The following is a 22,213-nucleotide window of genomic DNA, read 5'->3' as shown; positions in this document are numbered from 1 at the left end:
TATACATATTATACACTTCTTTCTTTAGCTGAATCAATAATATAGAATTTTCTAATTCACCATCTTAAACATGACCCAAAATTGATTTGGATCACATTCCAAAATTTGTTCCAAATCTAGAAATGTATTTGCCCAATGTGACTAAAATAGAAAACTGGGTTTAAGAACTTGACTTTATCCTGATTTACAGCTACAAAGAATTAAATAAGAGGCCTGACTGTATAATTGCTATTTCACATTGCTATCAATAGGAAATATAAGAATGTACAGTATGTAGAAGTTAAATATACCTAAAATACTTAGTAGGCAATATATAATTCAGAAGTAATCACTATATTGATGGAGTCTTAAAATATGCATTCCATTAGCTACAGTATATATTTCTCATCCATATATCCCTGGATTTTCATTGACATTTTAAAATCAACAAAAAGCCGTGCAATCCGACTAATTTTGGAACCCCTATTTGAACTTTATTTACTTGCATAAGAAATTACTTCTAACTAATCATTTACTATTTAAAAAGCAGTGCTAACATATGTGTGAGGCTTAAAGTCAGTGTTGAGTCCTGGAAAGTACATACAGTTTTCTTGGCAAAATTTCACAAGTAGTTTGCACTTGCCTTCTTCCTAGAACTAAAAGTGAGTGACTGGCTCAAGGTCAGGCAGCTGGCATTGTGCCTAAGACAGGACTAAAACTGACAACCTCCTGATTTCTAGCCTGGAACCTTTAGCACTATGTCAACTGACTCTCTAGGAAGCTTTGAAATATCTAGAATCAAGTACAATGGTACCTCTACCTATGAAGGCCTCTACTTACAAACTTTTCTAGATAAGAACTGGGTGTTCAAGATTTTTTTCCCTCTTCTCAAGAACCATTTTCTACTTACAAACCCGAGCCTCCAAAACTGTAACTGGAAAAGGCAGGGAGAAGCCTCCGTGGGGCCTCTCTAGGAATCTCCTGGGAGGAAACCAGGCCGGAAAAGGCAGGGAAAAGCCTCCATTGGGCCTCTCTAGGAATCTCCTGGGAGGAAACAGGGCCGGAAAAGGCAGGGAGAAGCCTCCATTGGGCCTCTCTAGGAATCTCCTGGGAGGAAACAGGGCTGGAAAAGGCAGGGAGAAGCCTCCGTTGGGCCTCTCTAGGAATCTTCTGGGAGGAAACAGGGCCGGAAAAGGCGGGGAGAAGCCTCCGTTGGGCCTCTTTAGGAATCTCCTGGGAGGAAACAGGGCCGGAAAAGGTGGGGAGAAGCCTCCGTGGGGCCTCTCTAGGAATCTTCTGGGAGGAAACAGGGCCGGAAAAGGCGGGGAGAAGCCTCCGTTGGGCCTCTTTAGGAATCTCCTGGGAGGAAACAGGGCCGGAAAAGGCGGGGAGAAGCCTCCGTGGGACCTCTCTAGGAATCTCCTGGGAGGAAACAGGGCCGGAAAAGGCAGGGAGAAGCCTCTGTGGGGCCTCTCTAGGAATCTCCTGGGAGGAAACAGGGCTTCCACCCTCCCTGTGGTTTCCCCAATCACACACATTATTTGCTTTTACATTGATTCCTATGGGAAAAATTGCTTCTTCTTCCAAACTTTTCTACTTAATAACCTGGTCATGGAACAAATTAAGTTTGTAAGTAGAGGTACCCCCGTATACAATAAAAGAGTTTTATTTTAATAAAATGTAATGAGTTTGTTCATTAAATAAGTGGTTGGTCTAACAATGCCCCCATCCCCAACTTTTAAAGATAGAGCATAAACATACCATTGGCATGGTTTCTTTTTTAACTCTGGGAGTATAAACTTATGTTTTAAACCCTCCCACTGGTGTTAAGGGCAGGAATAATTTGTTATGGATCATACCTCCAAAGTGTGGCATTTCCCTTTGATCCTGTTGCACAGTAGCTGGTAATTCTCCAATACAAGGTTGAGCTCCGTTGTTAAGTCCTGACCACCAGAGGGCAGTTTAGCAGCCAGCATTTTGATGCTGTCTTTCAGAATTTTCACCCTCACTTCCTTCTGCAGCACATCTTCCTTTGCTCTCTGCCCAGAGGGAGCAAATAAGGGCCAAAGTCAATTGCAATCACTGTACTAACAATGGAATCTGAACTAATGATTAAAATACTGAAATGAATTATTAATACCGTGTTTCTTATGCACATGAGAAGCGATACGATCCATGTCTATGGAGAGTCTCAGTCACCCAGGTCATGGTTATCCCAAAGAGGCAATGGGACTTCCTGGTTTTCCTTTGAAGATTTTTCACTTCTCATCTAGGAAGCTTCTTCAGCACTGACTGAATTCCATTCCATTCCCCACCATCCACCCAAAGCTGAAGAAGCTTCTTGGATGAGAAGTGAAACATCTTCAAAGAAAAACCAGAAAGTCCAGTTGCCTCTTGAAAAAACATCTTTGGGATGCAATCCATGGCTCCCAAGACACTTCACCTGAATTTCTATCATATTTTATCTTTTTCATTTATAAGCCACCCAATTCCAATGGACTCTGTAATAAATATAATGTATTTATTATTTATTCTTCTAGTTGTCTACCATCATTCTGAACTTCCTTGGGGATTTCATCTAGAGATATTATATTGCAAACTGATTTATATAAATCTGATTGCACAAAGTCAACTTATCCCAAGATAAATACTGCATAAAGATTATTGTCTCAAAATTCCTGATGTATATGGCCAATAATAACTAGTACATTAAAAAAACCTTTCAGACTGCATACATTTCTGTGGTGTAATTATTAATAATCTTACTGCAATCAAGAGTACTACACCAAATTTATCATTCTATAGAATGTGACTGTTTAAAAATAAATATTTTTTCCAACACCAAGGTCATGCTGACTAGCAATTCTGACAGTTGCAAAGTCAACATAACTGAGGAGCACAAGACTAGCAAAGGCTACAGAGCACTCAATTACAAAACCTTTTATAATTTAAAAGAAAATGCCAGTGGCAATCCTGTCACTCAATTCAAAAAGCTGCCACACTTTCTAATGTTTTTTTTAAAATCCTACCGTCTCATTTAGTGTTTGATAGCCAGTCTATTGAAAATGTCAGTTCTTTACAATATACCAAAATTTTACTAAATTGTACTGCATAAAATGAACAAGAAATTTAAAAAAACCTCTTTACATTCAGAATAGGTTTTTTTTAAGTTGTAATTTGCTATTCCCACTCATACCACCCACTATTAAATTACAATTAATATCATATCATACAAATTAAATTGCAATACAAGGACATATAAAATTAAGCTAAGAGACAACATTTAAATTTCAAGAATAATCAAAATGGGGTCTGCATTCTTATCACAGTTTCAAAGTTTTACATTCTCTTATTAAATCCACTAATTCTACATTCACGTTCACACTGTAAAATTAAAGCAAATGTCACTCCAAACTCCAGCCTCTTCTAATCTCACTATGTAGCAAGATTGGGAATTTGTACTGCAACCAGTATTTGCTGATCAAACAGCAGTAGCCTGAAGCCATCTGCTCAAATTGCAAAGTACATGACAGAACTATGCAGCAATCTGGGCTCAAAGGAGAAAAAAAATATTCCGTATGTACTTGGCCAAACTTATTCAACTTATTAGCAGCATGTTAAATCATAGAATTTTAAGATAGGCAACAGTTTTTATACATTTTCACACAGTGCAAGCTCTAGTAGTGACAGTGGACAAAACATGGTCTTATAAATATGTAAATAGTCTGATTAATTCATTTTCAACAGTTAAGTAGGAAAGATAGTGAGCTTCAAGCTGTTAAAAAAACAAACTCTGTTCTGAGAAACTTTCCAAAAAATGATATCCTGATGTAATAATATTAGTAACAACAATTAATACACATCCACGTATAGTGACTACATCACTTTTAAAATACAATTTAAGCTTTTCAAGCATTCTCTCTGACCTTCATTTCTTCCACTGCATTCTCTAGCTCATCTGGATTCTTATATTCAAAATCTTTCTCCAAATATTCCTCTTCAGCCTGAGCCATCCATTCTTGCATTTCTGCCAAATCTTTTTTCAGATTGACAGCTTTTTCTTGATTTTCTGATAATTGATTTTTATGGCTAACGATCTAGCAATTCAAACAAAACAACATGATGTGGACAGCATTATTGGTATTATTTTAAGAGTACTGTACAACGGATGAAAGAAAAACACGCGATCAACAAAATGGTGGAAGTTATTTTGAGATAATAACATTCTCCATTTTTTTCAACAGGAAATCTAGGATGTAATATTTTATAGCTACAAGAATGGGCAAATGTAACTAATGCAGTTTTGATTAATTTTTAATGCTTTGTTGTTCACATTAAAAATGAAGAAACCTATGATGATGGCTACGGCACTGATGGTGATCGTGGCCATCATAAGGGTTTAAAATGTATGTTAGCAGCAATGAACTAGCAGCAGATTCTTAGACAGACTTAGAATAACTTCATTATTACTTTAAATGTAACACTAATCGGCAGCAAAATGAAATTTCATTCCATACAGCACTCAAAAGGTCACCATCTTCAATATACAATACATAAACATGACTAAATAAAAAGAGAGAGAGAGGGAGGGAGGGAGGGAGGGAGGGAGACAGACAGACAGACAGACAGACAGACAGACATATATCCACATACACATATATCCACATATTATATGACACAGAGAAACAACACTGTCTAGTTCAGATGTATAAAATGTACATGGTGAGAAAACCAAATCAAATACTTGTTGCAAGTATTTAGATTTATACCATTTCACACAAGAATAACCCATTACTAACACTCTCAGTTCCACTTAATGGAACCGTGATTTGAACATCTTCTTCTTACTGAATATGTTCACAAATCCGGTCCAGAATGTAGACTGACTAACCAGAAAGAATAATGATTATGCCTTTTTTTTAAAATGTTTTCTAAAGAGCATGAGGGATGTAAGGAAAAGGAGTTATAATATAGCTAAAATATTATCATTAAGATGACATGGAAATTTTGATTTGATTTGATTTGGTTTGGTTTGGTTTGGTTTGGTTTGGTTTGGTTTGGTTTGGCTTGGCTTGGCTTGGTTTGGTTTGGTTTGATTTGATTTGATTTGATTTGATTTGATTTGATTTGATTTGATTTGATTTGATTTGATTTGATTTGATTTGATTTGAATGCCGCCCCTCTCCGAAGACTCGGGGCGGCTCACAGCAACAATAATACAATATACAGAGTACAAATCCAATATTAAATAAAAAGCTAAATTTAAAAATCTAAATTTAATGCAAATTGCCTACCAGTATAAATGGCAACAATAATTGCCCTACCAGGTAAAATAAAATGGCTCCTTTGATATATTTTCTGATGAGAATAGAATTGCACCTAAGGCAGCATCTATCTAGCAAGGTGATGTGAAAGATAAAATTTGAACTGAAAACATCCCAGACCCTACAACAAACTCAGGGGTGGGTTCCAAATTTTTTTTTACTACCAGATCTGTGGGCGTAGCTTATTTTGTGGCCTTGACGTCACTCATTGCCCATGCATTCGGTCATATGCCCCTCACCGAGCCACCCCCACAGAACCCGTGAAAATTTATGTTTTGCCAGCTGGCAAAGAAGACCCCACCACCATGGCTGCTTCTCAGTGCCAGCAGGAGCAGATGCATTCTTAAATGCAAAAGTGGGGAAGGCCCATCATAGGTGAGAAGAGTTTCTCCTCCCACCATGCCCGTCCCACCTGGGAGGCTGGCAAAGAAGCCTCGCTTTCCCTGCTGCCATGGCTGCTTCTAACCTAAGCACTGAATGTCTATGCCACTCCTACACACAAATACACACCCTGCACTTGCCCTAGCAGCCCCCTGGCAATAGCAACAAGTAAGGGAAGGAGAGGGACCAGAGAACAAAGCAGAGATGGCAGCAACCAATGCCACCGTTTATTCCAACAGCCGAGGATGGAAGAGGCATCAGCTGTTTCAAAGCAGCTCTGGGTGTGCCACATTCTGTTTGGGAGTCGCTTTGCCCTTTGTTTGCATCCCACTCCAAAGGGAGCTGAGATGGTGTTTTGCTTCTGCTGCCTTGTGGAGTCTGAAGTCGACCCGGTGACACAGGCGCATTTTGAGGTGCATAATCCTATAGCCACACAATGTCTGGAGACTGGGGGAGGGCGACCAGGCCTTCCGGGGCAGTTTTTTTAAATTTATTTATTTTTATTTATTCGATTTTTATGCCGCCCTTCTCCTTAGACTCAGGGCGGCTTACAACATGTTAGCAATAGCACTTTTTAACAGAGCTAGGTTATTGCCCCCACAATCTGGGTCCTCATTTTACCCACCTCGGAAGGATGGAAGGCTGAGTCAACCTTGAGCCGGTGATGAGATTTGAACCACTGACCTTCAGATCTACAGTCAGCTTCAGTGGCCTGCAGTACAGCACTCTACCTGCTGCGCCACCCCGGCCCAGTTGATCCCCACTGCCCTCCCTAGAGGGCTCACTTCGCCCATAGATTCTTCACCCACCAAGAGCCGAGCCAACTGTAAGTGGGTGTCGGACCTCAGGAACAAGCACATTAAATGACGGGCAAGGAGGGGCTAGCATCGTGCCAGGCGGTGGCCAGTTCAGACTGAACCCGGCTTATTGACTGGCAGGAATGAGGCTGGGAGGTGGTGGTCATATCAACAGCTCAGTCTCCTGCCGTGTTCAAGCAGAGCTTCGAGGGGGATTGAATCAGGGTGCCCAGAGGTGTTTTCCTCCCGCCTGGACATGGGAAGAAGCAAAGGAGCACCACGGCAATTGTAGGAAGTTTGTGGGGGGGATATTTCCAGAGGAAGCCTGGAGTGCGCGCACCCCAAGAGTGAAGAATCTGCAATGCCGGAGCTCTGCTGGAACACGGCAGGAGACCGAGCTGTTGATGTGATAACCCCATCCTTTGCTGTGGGCCTCAGAGGAACTCCCAGTCCTTGTAAAGAAAAACTTCTTGCACGTGTAAGAAGTTAATTGCCTCACACTCACGAGAAGTTTTTCCTTTACTGTTTTTCCCTGCACATAACTGATGAGACTCTTGTAATCAGGTGGCAGGTGAGGCAGGGGTTGGGGTGGGGCAGGCCACACGATGTGCATCTTACTAGAGACCGTCAGTTCCAGATCTTATGGGTTTTTCGGGGTTTTCTTTTTTAAAAATGCCTTTCCAGATGAAAACTTCTGAGGTTGCTTAGGGAGGGAGCAGTTGGGCAAGTGTTTCCACCCTGTCGAAAACATGGCCTCTATGTATGCGCAGAAGGAAAAACAGCAAGAAAAAAGCCAAAAGCAACCTGGCAGTGTTTGAAACTTGGTTTCTGCACATGTGCAGAAAAGCTGTGGGAAAATCCCCAAAACATATATTTTTAAAAATTAAAAAAAAACAACAGATGTTGGTGCCCATGGAGCAGCACCAACTGATCTGGCTCAGTGACATCATTGTGACATCACTAGCGGGTTGCTACCAGTTTGGGCGAAACTATCTGAACTGGGAAGAATCCACCCCTCAACAAACCTATAGCCTACTAGCTGGATTAGTGTATAACTGCCACCCAACAGAATATTGGGAGTTATAATTCATTGCATGTTTACTGTATTAATTTATAGCACAGTACATTAGTTCTATAGTTTTAAAATTAAACTGTTTTTAATATAAAATAGATGATTTTTCACAGAGTAATGCAAATGCAATTATTTAGTTTGCAGTTCTATTTCGGCACTTGTAATGCAAGATGGGATTTTGTATGTTAAAAATAAACTATGATACTTGGTTATTACATGACTGGTTGCAATGCATTTAAATAATGTTACTGCTTGAGTACAATTAGAGATATGAAAATACAAGAGGAATAGTACCAAGAACCAACCTGCTTGCTTAGTTTGTCCCACTGGTGTTGGATGTCTGTCAGTTTGGGTTTCACCCAAGCATTAACAGGCTGACCTCTTAAAGAAGAATCAATTTCCTTCATCTCTTTTAGTGACAACTCAATTTTTTCCATTTCAATAATAAACAGCTGTTCATAAATGAGAAAACATCTTTTAATATCTATTTTGAAAGATGCAACTTGATACATTGCTTATTTCTGAGACACTTCCATGGATTTCAGAGATTTATTATACTGTATTTGAAAAAACTAGTTAACAAAATAATTTAATCCATGGAGACACACACAGAGGGAGAGGGAGAGAATCAGGATACATATTTTTAAAATCATATTAACCAGAGCTGAACAACACCTTAAGCATACTTTACACTCTAATATTAAACCACCAAAATTTGGTGGCAAAAAAATTTGTATTAATAATAGGATTTTTATCCTTGGAAGGTTTAAGGATAAATGATTATTTAATCCATGATTGGTTGTTTTTTAAAAAATTCTGGATCATATAACATGCTTAAAGATAATCATTTTAAAATATCAGTCTTCATGTAGTACACATAAACAAGTAAACTGCATAACTATGCAATCCAGAGAGCAGTATTTCAGATATCCAATGGCATTTTCCCAAATAAAGGAAAGTTCTCTTTTTATTCTTTTAAATGTGAATAATCTCTATCACTTTAAACCAAAACTGAATAATAATAGTAAGGTGTCTATTAAACAGAAGAAAGTACATCAAATAAGCGATGGATTTATGTATCTCTCTGTGACCAGAGAAATTCAATACTGTAAGATTCATTATATTCTTGGTGACTGACATAGTGCCAAAATTAATGCATCTAATTCACACTAGCACTGATACCGACCTCTATGCTATGATTGTGACCTGCCTTAAAAACTGGTTCCAAAAACCCCATGATACAAGTTTCAGCTCATCACAAAACTCTTTATCTTTGATAGAGTAAGCATTAGATATGAAACTATGCTACAGATTTTAAACTTTGGGTTCCATATATATGACTGCCTGACAAATTTAAAAAGAAACAATTTTATTAAATACAAGATGAAGCTGCTCCAAGTCTTCGGAGAAGGGCGGCATACAAATCTAATAAATAATAATAATAATAATAATAATAATAATAATAATAATAATAAATAATAAGACAAGAATTAAACTGATTCAATTCTGCTTTGGAAATGATGGAGGACTTCAGCAGTTAAAAGAAAGTATGGGTGAGAATGGATGCCTCTATTCACTATTCATGTTTCTCTTTCTGCAAGCTCCTATATTGGAGACTCATAAACTAAAACCATGGAACCTTATTTACTTCCCAAAGAAAATATACCATCACATACAGTATTTATATTTATAATGTAGAGAACCTGCCATTAGTGGTGTTCTGCTAAAAAGTCTTGCTTCTAAAACATAAGTAAAATTGCATAATTAACCCAAAGGGGGACATTTTTTCAGCACATTCTCCAACCTTATCTACTTTGGCACATAAAAAAAATAGATGATCCAAGCCCCCAAGGATTCAAAGGCCAGTACAACTGAAATTAAGCAAGCCCAGATCTGTCTAGCTACTCATCAGACCTACATCATTACTGTTGCCTTACAAGTGCAGACTAGGACCAAAAAAAGCTAATAGCGCTAATAAATTTCTTTTAATTAAAGGAGAGGATTTCCTTAGGGAAATTTCCCTCTAAGAACAAAATAAAAGTGATGGTAACTAGATGTGCCAAAGAGAGTGAACATAAAAATACAAAATGCTAAAAAAAATAGTCTGTATTCCTTTTCTAAACATGTACTCATAACAATTAAGATGCTTATGAATTAGAAACATAGAAACATAGAAGATTGACGGCAGAAAAAGACCTCATAGTCCATCTAGTCTGCCCTTATACTATTTCCTGTATTTTATCTTAGGATGGATATATGTTTATCCCAGGCATGTTTAAATTCAATTACTGTGGATTTACCAACCACATCTGCTGGAAGTTTGTTCTAAGTATCTACTACTCTTTCAGTAACACATAGCACACAAGATCCTTTGAACAGCCAATCAGAATTATCCTGCAGATAACTTAATGGATTCCATCTATGGCATATATAAAAAGCGTATTCCTTTTTCTATCTTGCATTTGCATTATTACTCTACATTCACAAATTGAAAATGTAGCAGTAACAGCTCCTTGATAACATAAGTGTCACTATTTTTAGGCACAGCCAAGAAATAAACAAAATGTGCATATGCAATGGTATAATAAATTGCTGAATCTTACCATGCATTGATCAAGCTGTCTCTGAAGACATTCGGGTTCTGTTTGCTTGATTTGGTCTTTCATTAGGAAATCTTTCACAGAATCCAACCACCTCTGAACTACTTTTGAATCAGCCTGAATATAATATAGGAAAGTTAATATTCCGTAATGTGGTGTATTACTCAAATGCCAAATGCTCAATTGTCAGTAATTAGTTGCCAGGTAAATTTTAAAAATGCAAATATCTTCTCATAAAATTTTATTAGGTTCATGTAAATATTTGTTAATCCAAAACCCAACTACAGAGATTAACTTTTTAGATGACAGGCAACACAGAGTAGTAACTACAGTAAACAAGGAAGAAAACAATTTCCAAGTTGCTTAGATAGTAGACTTACAACCCTTTCAACTCATTGGAACTGGAGCAATAGAGTCATTTTTCACTGAATTAGAAAAGCATGTGACCCAAAATATAATTTTATTACATTTATGTAGAGTTATTTGTTTAAATGATTTACATAGCTGTTAATCTTGCAAATGCAACTCTGGGCAGCTAACAATAGGTTAAAAGCCAAGAGCAAACAGAAACCCAAAATGATTAAAGGCAACTGTAATAAAAAAAATAAAATGCAATATGCCTAAGGTTAAAAAAATTTCCTTCCCATTGCAAATCAAACAGTAGGCAAGCAAGGCACAGCCAAACCAAGTAGTTTTGTCTAACCATCTGGCTCCAATGCTTCAGGGAAAAGCCAAGACTTTGAAACCTTATGGTCACTGCCATCCACTCTCAGGCTCCAGCAGGCTCCATGATGGAAATGTACATTTCTTACATCCCACATTCATAGAATAAACTGGAAGGCTTTGGGGCCTGGGGAGGGCAAAACACGAGCCTACTGGACCCCAGGCCATTTTCAGCCTCCAGAAGGCCTGCAGGGGAGTGGGGGAATCTGTTTTCACCCTCCCCAGGCATTGAAGTATGGGTGTGGGCACTCGATAACATGCACACATGTTCTTTCGGCACCCGAGGAAAAAAAGGTTGGCCATCACTGTTGTAGGCTATTGTAACATATTTTAGAAATGCTACTGGTGGAATTTAAGAGTATTTTTCATTTGTTTTCATTGATTATGTAATCATATTGTCATGTTCTGGCTGGTTTGTGCAATTCGTATATTCTCAATTCTACTTCCAATTTTTATTTATTTTTCCGCTGATTCATTTATGAAGTGTATCCAAAAGTGATGGAACATACTGTAGTCCCAAAAACATTTGCTCTGTTTTTAGAATGGAGGTCTTTATATACCGGCTAACATTTTCATGATGTTAAAAGAATTATTTTATGGTTAAATACTCCTTATGGACCAATATTTTATTTTATCTTATTTTCCTCCTTTGGACTCTAAATATTGTCAGAATGTTATTCAACCATTTGCTTCCAGGTCTGTAGTTTACCCCACTTATAGCTAATGTCTTGACTTTCATCTGTTTCTCTTGTTGGTTTCCATTTACTCTTTCTATGTATTGTCCTCACCAAAACAAAATATTTCTTATTCTCAAACACAAAGATGTTTATTCTTATTCTCTCTGGTCACTATTTCCTTTGATGTTTCATAATTTCCATATCTACTAATATCGTCATCCCCTCAAGCTGATGAGAGACAAATTCTTGGGTTTATATGATTATATGAGATTTTATGATCTCTCAAATAGTCTATTGAACTTCACTTTAAATAACACCTCTGAATGCCCTCTGACTCAGAGCTCCTTCACAGATATCCATCAAAAATAAAAAATAGTGCACCCATATTAGTTCTTTCTTAGGAAATGTATCCAGAGGTCAAATGATTAATGTTACACCATTATCAAGAGTGCCTAATGTAGCAGTACTGTGTGAATCCAGAAGCCCTAGACCTCTGGAACTATTCTGTGATTGCACCAATGACATGCTTTCATAATTGCAAATGTGCCAACTAGCCCAGAAAGGTTTTGGACCATTATTTTAATCTATTATCCATTCTCTCATTACACTGTGTGCATGACCCCTGCTTTACAGAAATAGTTAATATTCATTGTCATTCTTCAGCAGAGAGTAGAAAACAATCATGCAGGAAATAAATGTTTTAAATGTCAGGTAATAAATCAAGCCTCATTTTCTCAACTAAACAGTAGTTGGAAACCATTCAGGCCATCTTTCATTAACCTTAGCATAAAGAAATGTCTAAACACATCAAGAAAGATAAGTATATACACACTTTTATATCAAGTTTAAAGAGACTTTTATATCAAGTTTAAATTTAAACAACTAAACAACATCCATTGCTACCAACTAGGTACAAAATTTTAAATTTCTCAAGAAGCAGCTAGTAAAATAATTTATTTCTGCTTATTCAGTTTTTAGATTGACTCTCCACTGAACGAGACAGTTTATTATTACTATTTTTCCCATCCCACTGCAATCACTTTAGGCTGCAGAATGATTGACTCATTTAATTATATACCATTTGGAATCATATAAACAGGTACTAACATTATAGCTTGTTGCAGAACATTATAGCTTGTTTGAGAATGAGGAATATTATACTTACAAGAAAGTATTTAAACAAAAGGTATTTCTAGTTACCTCAAATGTCCTCAATCTGGAAACGGTTTCTTCCAATAAGTGAACATCTTTAGAAATCTTTAGTTTTAATTTATCCCTGTATCCTTGCAAACTTTTCAATTCTTGCTTGTAGAGCTTTGATTTTTCAGCAGAAATGTGTTTCTCCAATACTTGTGTGTCTGCAACAAGTTTATCGACCATGCCTTTTTGACTTTCTAGGGTTTCACAAACCATCTGCAGGGAATAAATATAAAATATTCATTATATTTATATAAAATGATACTCCTTCACATTTTACATTCGCCCTCACTGCTATAGGGGAACCAATTTCATATCTTGCTTTGATCACATCAGAAACAGGTTAGAATTGTGTTGCTCAAATCTTCACTTTTATCAGTCATTTGGAATTTGCCAAATGACTAGATGCTTCCTTTCCCATACAAACAAACATTTAGGAAGTATTAGCTAAACAGTTTTAAGTAGCCAGAATAATCATTTACTTGCAGAGCTGTCAATTTGCAAGTACAAAGGAATAAGGAGGTATTCCTTATTAATTCCTTTGGGATTAAGCAGATCACAACCCATTTAATTAAAAAAAAATATGGCAGATACACAAATGCTAATTTATGTGATGGTGCTTCTCTCCATAAATATTTTAGATGCACCCTTCTTTTTGTCTGCATTTCTGCAATCCAAGTCTCTCTTAGTGTTCTGTCACTGAGCAGCAGTTTTCACACATACTTTTTTGAAAATGCCGAAGACAATCAAACTTTCCACCCACATCCCAACATTAGTCACCAGAGCTAAAAACGTGATATGATAAAGACATGAAACTAATCCTCTCATGTTCTGCTTCATCTGAACTTAAATTTAATCAAGTGCCAAGAAGAAACATACCTTTGTCTGCTGCAAGGCTTTTTCAACCTGAGTCAAGTCATTTACTGAATTCATGATGGAGTGCACTTTGCTTTCCAATTCATTCAATTCATCCTTAATTTTTTTCAAAGAATCCAAATAAGTCTTGGGAGGATGACTTTCAAGTTCTGCATTTAAAGTAAGTAAAGTCAAGTTAACAACTTGCTTATACAATTTGAACCAAAAATATCAAATATAAATGCAATATAACCTAACAGAAATGCTGGTCCACAGTACATACAGACTTTTTCAATTATAGATAGATAATTACTAGGTGAAAATTGTTTTTTAAAAGTTTCTTGTGGCGAATGTATACAAACTGCTTCTTAAGACTCTTGCAAAGCCAGTGCAAAAACATGACTTCAGTTCCTGTTTGTTTACACTTATCATCCAAGGCCAAAATTCTCCTCCCCCAACAAAAGTCAAGAGGAGCTCTGATCTGGAAGTAATCAGGTTGAAGAAAGCTAATGCACAATGTAATATTGATTTTTCTTTATAATTCAAAATACAGAGTAGTTATATGACAGCTGGAATCACATTAGGGTTGGAATCTATCAACAGAAAAGCTGGGTTAGAAGCCAAGGATTTTTTGTCTGTGGACATAAATCAGAACAAATTGAATCGCTGATTTTAAAAAATTCTCGACTGCACTGTGAATTCCTAACAGAAAAGTGTATAGTAGATCTAAATTTTAAAGACCAATTACTTGGATGCCTGATGTCAAATAATGGTTGCAGGCAGCCTTCCCAGAGTGTCTCTTTTATGCCTTTTCACTATAAATACTGTTTTTTGATGCGCTGCTGCTCTGTTTAATTCAGTTCTGAATGCATGCTAATACTGTATTGATAGGATTTGATTATGGTCCAGAATGGCTTACAGAACTTGTTATTCCCTCTTTTCTGGTGGTCTTTGGCAACGAGCATTGAAAGAAACATCTGCAGCATTGGTCATTTACATAAATGTTAATCAAGTCTCACAGCTATGCCTGCTTCATATGTTTGTTTTGTCAAGCGCAACTGAGCAAATTAGTGGCTGTATCTGAGGTAATGAATTCAGGTTTAAACTTTTTCATATTTTTTCTGCCTCTTCATGTTTCCTTCAAAATGTTGGGGTAAAGGGGAAGATGCTTCAATTGTTTTTCTTTATATTTTACACTTTGTAAAGGAGGGTTATGATAAGATGTTTCTCGCTTGAATGTGTGGAAATTTGAAGTATTTGAATTATTAAATTCTAATAAGAATGTTCATCTTCTGCTATTTATAAAAATCAATAGTCAATTAATAACTCAAATGCAACTGAGTTATTAATTGACTATTGATTTTTATAAATACATTGTTCTTTTTATTTTCTTCTTTTCCTTTTCTTTCTAAATGTTACCTCAATCCAGGATTCTATTTTCTATTTTCTATTTTCCTAAATATAAAATATAAATATAAAATTATTTTGAAGGTGAGTTGATTCACTTCTGGTGTTCTACATACCTTAAACATAACTTATGCATTCAGATGACATAACAGCTTAATTAGGGGTGTGTTAACTAGAGAGCTACTTGGCATAATGATTAAGGTTAATATTAGCAAACCTATACAATAAGGACAAAAAGGCAGCAAAATCCACAAATAAAAATCAAAACAAGACGGGTAGAATCCATATTCTCTTCCAAAGCAGAAAAAAATCCTGTGAGTGGAACCCTCTTTTCACAGGAAAAAAAGCCATCTGAACCAGAGTATAAAAAAATCTACAGGGAATTGAAACATACTTAAGCTGCCTGAAAAAAAAGCTGTCTTGACCTAAGGCAGCATTGAGCAGTAATAACTTCAAGCATGTTGACATTTGGGTTTTACTAGAATGTTTTATTGACACTGACATTTTCTGCGTTTATTGCTGAATTTAAGTAATACATTTTATATGTGTGATTTTTGTTTAGTTGCCCAAGGCAGACATTTAGTCTGGCAGGGTATACATTAAACCATCATAACAAACAATGCTCCTTAAGACTTTCTATTCAAGGTCAACAAAAGTGAAAGCTGTTCTTGTGTTTTAGACATACGGGATGTCTTGACAGCTTGAACTCTCTAACAGTCTGACATAAGAGGAAAGTGCTTAATAGAACACAGAGCAGAAAAATAACCCTCATAACTTTAGAAAGTCATCTTTACTCCCATTCTAAGCACACCAAAGGGACAATCTGACCTTGGAATCAATACAATCAAAAGAAAAAAGAGAATTGTATAAATAAGGACAAGTACATGTTTTTGACATCACCTAAGGAAATTCCGTACTCTCTCTTTTCACCAACCTTTAGAGTCATTTGCTTAATAAATTCATTCAATCCAGAAAACCCCCAATTGAGATGATGCTGAGGAGTGGAGGCTGTATATTACAAAAAAGAAGTCCAAACTATTTCTTCCCTTTCAAGATTATGCTTTTGGTTATTTATATAGCGTTTGCCAAAATCTCAGATGAAAGCAGCCCCAGTTGCAAGGTTTTTGCTCCTAGCAAAAGCGGAAACTTTAAGGCGATACAAAGGAGAGGAAGGGAGAATTTCATAGAAATCAAAGCCCACCTCTCTTCAGCTTCTGCAGGAGAAGCTCTAGTTCCTGCTGGGCAGAACTGAAGCGGTTGTTCAAAGAGCAAAAGCTATCTTCAATAAAGTCTGGAGCAGCAGGATAAGATGTCAGCTCCCTGCACTTGATCTTCAGATGTTCCATTTGAGAAGTCAGACTTAAGAGGTCTGTGAGTTCCCTCTAAGAAAGACAAGAGTGCCAACACTGGTTATTTTTAACACAACATTTTTAAAGACTCCAAGAACGTCATTTCTTTGGCAGTTTACAAATATGATTAAAATTGCATTTAAGTATTTATCTAAATTTGTTTATTAAGATTGTTTATTTAAATATCTAAATATTTAGATAAAAATACCATCGTCACTATTATTATCATTACAGTATAAAAACTAAAACAAGGAAGACCAGAACAAAACAGCATTGATTAAATTTGAAATAAAGGTAAAGGTTCCCGTTGCATATATGTGTTAGTTGGCTCCGACTCTAGGGGGCGGTGCTCATCTCTGTTCCAAAGCCAAAGAGCCAGCACTGTCCAAAGACATCTGTGGTCATGTGGCTGTGTGACGAAACACCAAAGACACACGGAACGCTGTTACCTTCCCACCATCTTTATTCCCACTCTATTTTTCTACTTGCATTTTTTACGTGCTTTTACGCTGCTAGATTGGCAGAAGTTAGGACAAGTAACGGGAACTCACCCCATCACATGGGACTATATAATGACTAGAACAATACTATTGTCCATCTAAGTGCTAAAGACTATAATACAAACTCAATACAATGGAGTGAATGGTGATGAATGTTTTTTTTAATTATACTGGAGTTTTTAAGTTCTTTTAGTCATAGTAGTTGGATTTTTGAGATGTATACTGTTATACTTTTGATATGTTGTGAGTTGCCCCAAGTCCTCAGAGAGGGGCAGCATACAAATCCAATAAATGAATGAATGAATGAATGAATGAATGAATGAATGAATGAATGAATGAATGAACGAATGAACGAACGAACAAACTCCAGATGAACCTCTCTCAGGAGAATATTCCACAGATGAAATACCATATTGGAAAAAGCTTTTCCTCTTAGAGCCATCTTGCCTCACCTGGTGGCTCACCTGAACAGACCTTTTCAAGATCATGTTCAGGTCCAACCACATAAATGAGACAATGACTGTATTCTAATGATATAGCTCAACCATAAATAAATGTGTTTTATGTACCAAGGTTGTCAAGCTTACCTGGCACAACTCCTGCAGCACTGCTAATGGTTGATGCTCAACTGCTGCAGAGTTGTCTTGCAGCCATGCTTCTTTTTCGCTCACAGACTTATCGAGTTTACCCAATTCACTAAAGTAAATATTGATTTCATCCTGATATTGCATTTTTCTTGCTACTTCTTCCAAGTAGCAAGCAGCCCCTTTCCATTCTGCCAAGAGCCTCTTAAGGGCGTTGCCTGTTTCTTCAGTAGGAAGCCCTTCTGAACAAAGAAAAGGAATCAGTTGTGCATATTGCAATGCATGGAAGATTTTATTTCAGCTACGGTATATTCCAAATATAAATGCTAAATCAGGATTTTGAGTTAAACTAAAAACCTCTGACATGAACGTGGGGTTGCTGGACATTGCAATCTGGATGGGTCCATTGCAATCTGGATGGGTCCATAATTTCCCAGCCCTGATTTAAGGCATAGCATTAGAATACCTATTATAATACAGGCTGGAAGTTGAAAAAATATTAACAAGAGAAAAGACATATGCTTCTCCCTTCCATTATATTGTAACATTACCTTTTCCCATTTGGTCTAGAACGTTTTCTCCAGTCTGATTCAGTTCATTCAACATTTTCTCTTTTTCCACTCTTTCTTTTTTTATTGCCTGTCAATCAAAGTCATAAAACTTAAAATGAAAACCTAAACATTTAAAAATTCCACTAAGCAAAATTGAACCTCTGCAATTAATAACTAGTAACTTTTTAGTAGAATTACAGCACTAAATAATAAACCAGATGACACATTTACTGCATTTAATGCTTTCCATTTAGGTCATATTTTCATAAAATCATCATACATCACAAGCTGAAAATTAATTAAGTCTTCAAACATTATATCCTCTTCAGATATTTACATCTTTTTGAACATCTTATCACACTCTGAAACTCCAGTTAGCCAATTATCACTTATTAAACAATCTTTATTTAAACTAAACATTGTGTCTCCAGATTAGTCATTGATTTTTCTGTCTCTCTCTGATGCTACTGTGACACGTAGATCAAATCAGAGTGACAGAAAACTTAAATGAGTCTTTGTTTTTTAAAAAAAGTGTCAGGATCCTTGTAAACAGGCTATTCTGTTTCATGGGAAAGAATCCATGAAACTAAACAAGTGTCAAATGCTCTGGAAGTACCCTCCAAATATATATAATTATTACAGCAGCAAGTAACTTGATTCTTTTAATAGCAACATTCCAGATTGCAATTATTCAAAATGTGTAACTGCTATAATAAAACTTAAAGATTTTGAGAAAATGATCCATGTGGTATTTCACAATTTGCATTTAGAATTAAAACAAAAGAGAACGCTGCCTAGTCCCTCACCCCTACTCCAGTGATGGGCTCCTACAGAAATGGTCAGGAACGCAGTTCTGGTAGCAAAATTTGGAGCTCCACCCCAGAGCACCCAATTTGCACTGAAATATGTTGAAATAAAATGCATAAGCCATGCCCACAGTGTGGTAGTAATAATTTTGGTAGCCCATCACTGCCCCACTCCCATTATGGATAATAAACAACATTATCATATCTGACAATATGTTGTGGTTAGCTCTGGCCCAGCTCCTGCCCCAAGGACTGTGGAAGTGGGGGAGACATCCACATGCTGCAGGCCTGTTTTGCCCCCGGTGGAATCTGATGATAAAGGCTTCTCTGACCAAGAAGACATGAGTGACAGGGAGGAGGAGAGTGTGGCAAGACAGCTCAGAAGGAGATCAATTATCTAGCTCCTCCTTGGATTCGGAACAAGAGTTAATGATACAGCCACGTATGCGGAGAGCGATGCATAGGCAACAACAACTGAGAGATTATTATCAAAGAAAATGAGGTCACCTGTGGTTGGGTGGGGCTGTGGTAATTCATGAGGCTGCTATACATAGCAGCCTATGGGTTTGGCCATTGTGGAGGATTATCTGATCGTGTTTCGTGACTGCTTTACTGACTTTGACCTTTTGTGTGCTGATTTTTCCCGCTTTGAAACTAAACCAGAGCAAAGTGTGTTTCACTTTGTGAAAGAAGAAGGTCTGTGAATTGCCTCACAGCTGCAAGCTAAGTATCACAGAACTGATAAGGGACTTGTACAAATTACCAGTTTGTTTGGAGACGAGTGCTCTTTGCTATACCAAAAGAGGGCTTGGTTTAAGTGAATTTCCATTATAAAGAACATTGTTTTGAATTTTCAAACGTGTGTGTGTCTGAAATTGAATCTGTGCATTTTTGGGAGGATTCTACCAGAGAGCTCGACAGAACACAATATTTCACATAGGAGGTATTTCTATGGTGATATTTTTAATTAATCCATTTAAAATCAACTTAAAACAATTATTGTCAATATTTCCAATTTTTTATATCTTCTCTCCACAGGGTGGACTGGAAGATGTCTGAAATCATGACTTTGTTGTATTTTCTGTTTTATTCAGAGAATTTCTTCAGGCTCCATATTTAAGAATAAGATTTTCTCTAAAAATATTCTTCCTTCTTTCCAAAGTAAAAGGGAAATTTAATACAAGGGAGGAAACCAGAAAGAAGCCAGAAATGCCTATTAAACCTCTAAGCATTGCCTGTCATTAGTAAAAGGGCATTATTTGTAGCCAGTAGAGAATAATTATGTTAGCCAAAAAGATATTTATAAATAGAAGTCAATTTAGATGAAACTTTCCTATCAGACTCTACTTCCAGCTGTTAGCAAGACAATGCCTTCACTGAAAATGCCTCCCCATTTTTCTATTTACCTTCAGTTTTTCTTTCATGCCTGAAGTCTCTCTCATCTTCTTGTACTCTTTGATCTCTAGGTCCTGAATGGCAGCTTTGGATTTTAAAATCCCATTCAACAACTCAGCAATTTCAACATTGAGCCTAGCATAAGAAGCAGAACAATGTTTGGAATAATTTATCCTCCCATTCAAAACTCAAAGACCTTACAACGTTTCAATCATATTTTCCCCTCCCCAACGTTCCAGTTAAACCATTAACTAACATTTCCTAGATTGGAGGGGGAGACACATTTTGTCTTGAAGAAAATAGTTACATTCTCACTATATTCTCTTCTCCTCTGTTCCTCATCCTAAAATTTCAACTTGCTGAAATACACTGCTCAAAAAAATAAAGGGAACACTGAAACAACACAATATAACTCCAAGTCAATCAAACTTCTGTGAAATCAAACTGTCCACTTAGGAAGCAACACTGATTGACAATCAATTTCACATGCTGTTGTGCACATTCAACTTTGTACAGAACAAAGTATTCAATGAGAATATTTCATTCATTCAGATCTAGGATGTGTTATATGAGTGTTCCCTTTATTTTTTTGAGCAATATATATAATTGTGCCCCTCCACCTCTACCTTCGTATTACTCCAGTATGTTCCCTTGTTTCTCGTGGGGGGTCGCCTCCTAAAAGAAGCCTGGTTCTCGAATGAAAATTCTTTAAATAGACACATCGATATGCCATCGGCATACCAGGCTTTAAGGCACCAACAACGACTTAAAGGAGATGGGTCATTAAGATTGGACACAGCCCCCAGCAGAATTCCCCAGGCCAGACATAGAAACCAGCCAAATGAGGGTGGGATAACCCCCCACGAGAAACAAGGGAACATACTGGAGCAATACAAAGGTAGAGGTGGTGGGGCACAATTTAAGTCTGACATAGAGGACAAGGGGGGATTAGAACAGTGTAGACCTAGGACGAGGACATGGGTAAAAAAATTGCAAGAGCAGACATGTACCATTATAAAAAGTAACAACGACAATGGTGGGAAGAAAGGAATACCAAACACCTCCGAAGCATTGCCTCACAACTCCACCCCCTCCCTTGGGGAGGGAAAAAGGCAACAGACACGAGTAAAAGCGGCAGGTCGCCCTACAGCCAGCAGGATTAAGCCTCACAATTCCACCCCCTCCCTTGGGGAGGGAAAAAGGCAACAAACACGAGCAAAAGAGGTAGATCTCCCTTTAGCCAGCATGATTAAACCCACAATTAGGCTTACCGCAGGGGGGAGGGAAGGGTGTGGCCCCGTGACACGGGCAATGAGCAGACTGAGTAATGCTTTATAAAGATGTTTGTCTCCCACGGCATTTTAAAACTCTGACGAAGTTAGCAGCACGCTAACGAAAGCTAAGTGGTTTTATTAAAGTTTCTATGTTCCGGTGATTGGCGTGGCCTACACCTTACACAACGGACCCACAGGCCGCCAATTTGACACTCTTGAGTTAGGTTGATCCAGACACTGGCAGGCCAAGAAAGTTCAATTGCAAGTTTCTTTTATTTTCTGGAAAATTGGAGTAAGAAGATTCTTACCTCTGTTGTTGCACCCGCCCTCATCCCCATGACCAAAGAATATAGCTACACTTTGAAATTGGGGAGAATCACTCCCAGAGAAGCAATGATATAAACACCATCCATTAAAGGTTTACGGCAGCTTGTCCAGTGTTCCCTTCCTACTGTTAATTCTAAAGCAACTGACTGCTTTCATCTGTAATCAACACATGCATCTGGAAAATAACCCGAGGTACATTCTGGGCTAAGTCTTGATTTTCTTAACACCAATTAGTTGAATTAACTCAGTTAACTCACTGCATTAAATCACAAGCCAAATTAACACATCCATAGAGTGGCTTCATATAACACACTTAAAAAGGGGGGAGGGTGCCACGAAGGAACCAAATATCTCCGGGACCACCTTCTGTCGCACGAATCCCAGCGACCGATTAGGTCCCACAGAGTTGGCCTTC

The 22,213-nt window shown here is 37.4% G+C and overlaps 1 protein-coding gene across 1 annotated transcript in view; it reads right to left on the bottom strand.

Moving 5' to 3' along the window:
• Positions 1–22,213, bottom strand: part of UTRN (utrophin) — a 463,318-nt gene that overhangs the window by 331,580 nt on the left and 109,525 nt on the right. Inside the window, 10 exon segments of the mRNA XM_070733661.1 lie at positions 1,839–2,018; positions 3,906–4,076; positions 7,859–8,005; positions 10,157–10,270; positions 12,754–12,966; positions 13,630–13,775; positions 16,214–16,394; positions 17,449–17,687; positions 17,997–18,084; positions 20,209–20,332. Of these exon segments, the coding sequence (XP_070589762.1) occupies positions 1,839–2,018; positions 3,906–4,076; positions 7,859–8,005; positions 10,157–10,270; positions 12,754–12,966; positions 13,630–13,775; positions 16,214–16,394; positions 17,449–17,687; positions 17,997–18,084; positions 20,209–20,332 (1,603 nt within the window).

The sequence above is a fragment of the Erythrolamprus reginae genome, chromosome 1 (assembly GCF_031021105.1).
Source record: "Erythrolamprus reginae isolate rEryReg1 chromosome 1, rEryReg1.hap1, whole genome shotgun sequence".
NCBI lineage: Eukaryota > Metazoa > Chordata > Lepidosauria > Squamata > Dipsadidae > Erythrolamprus > Erythrolamprus reginae.
The sequence above is the reverse complement of the archived record's forward strand: the minus strand, read 5'-3'. Positions and strand labels throughout refer to the sequence as shown.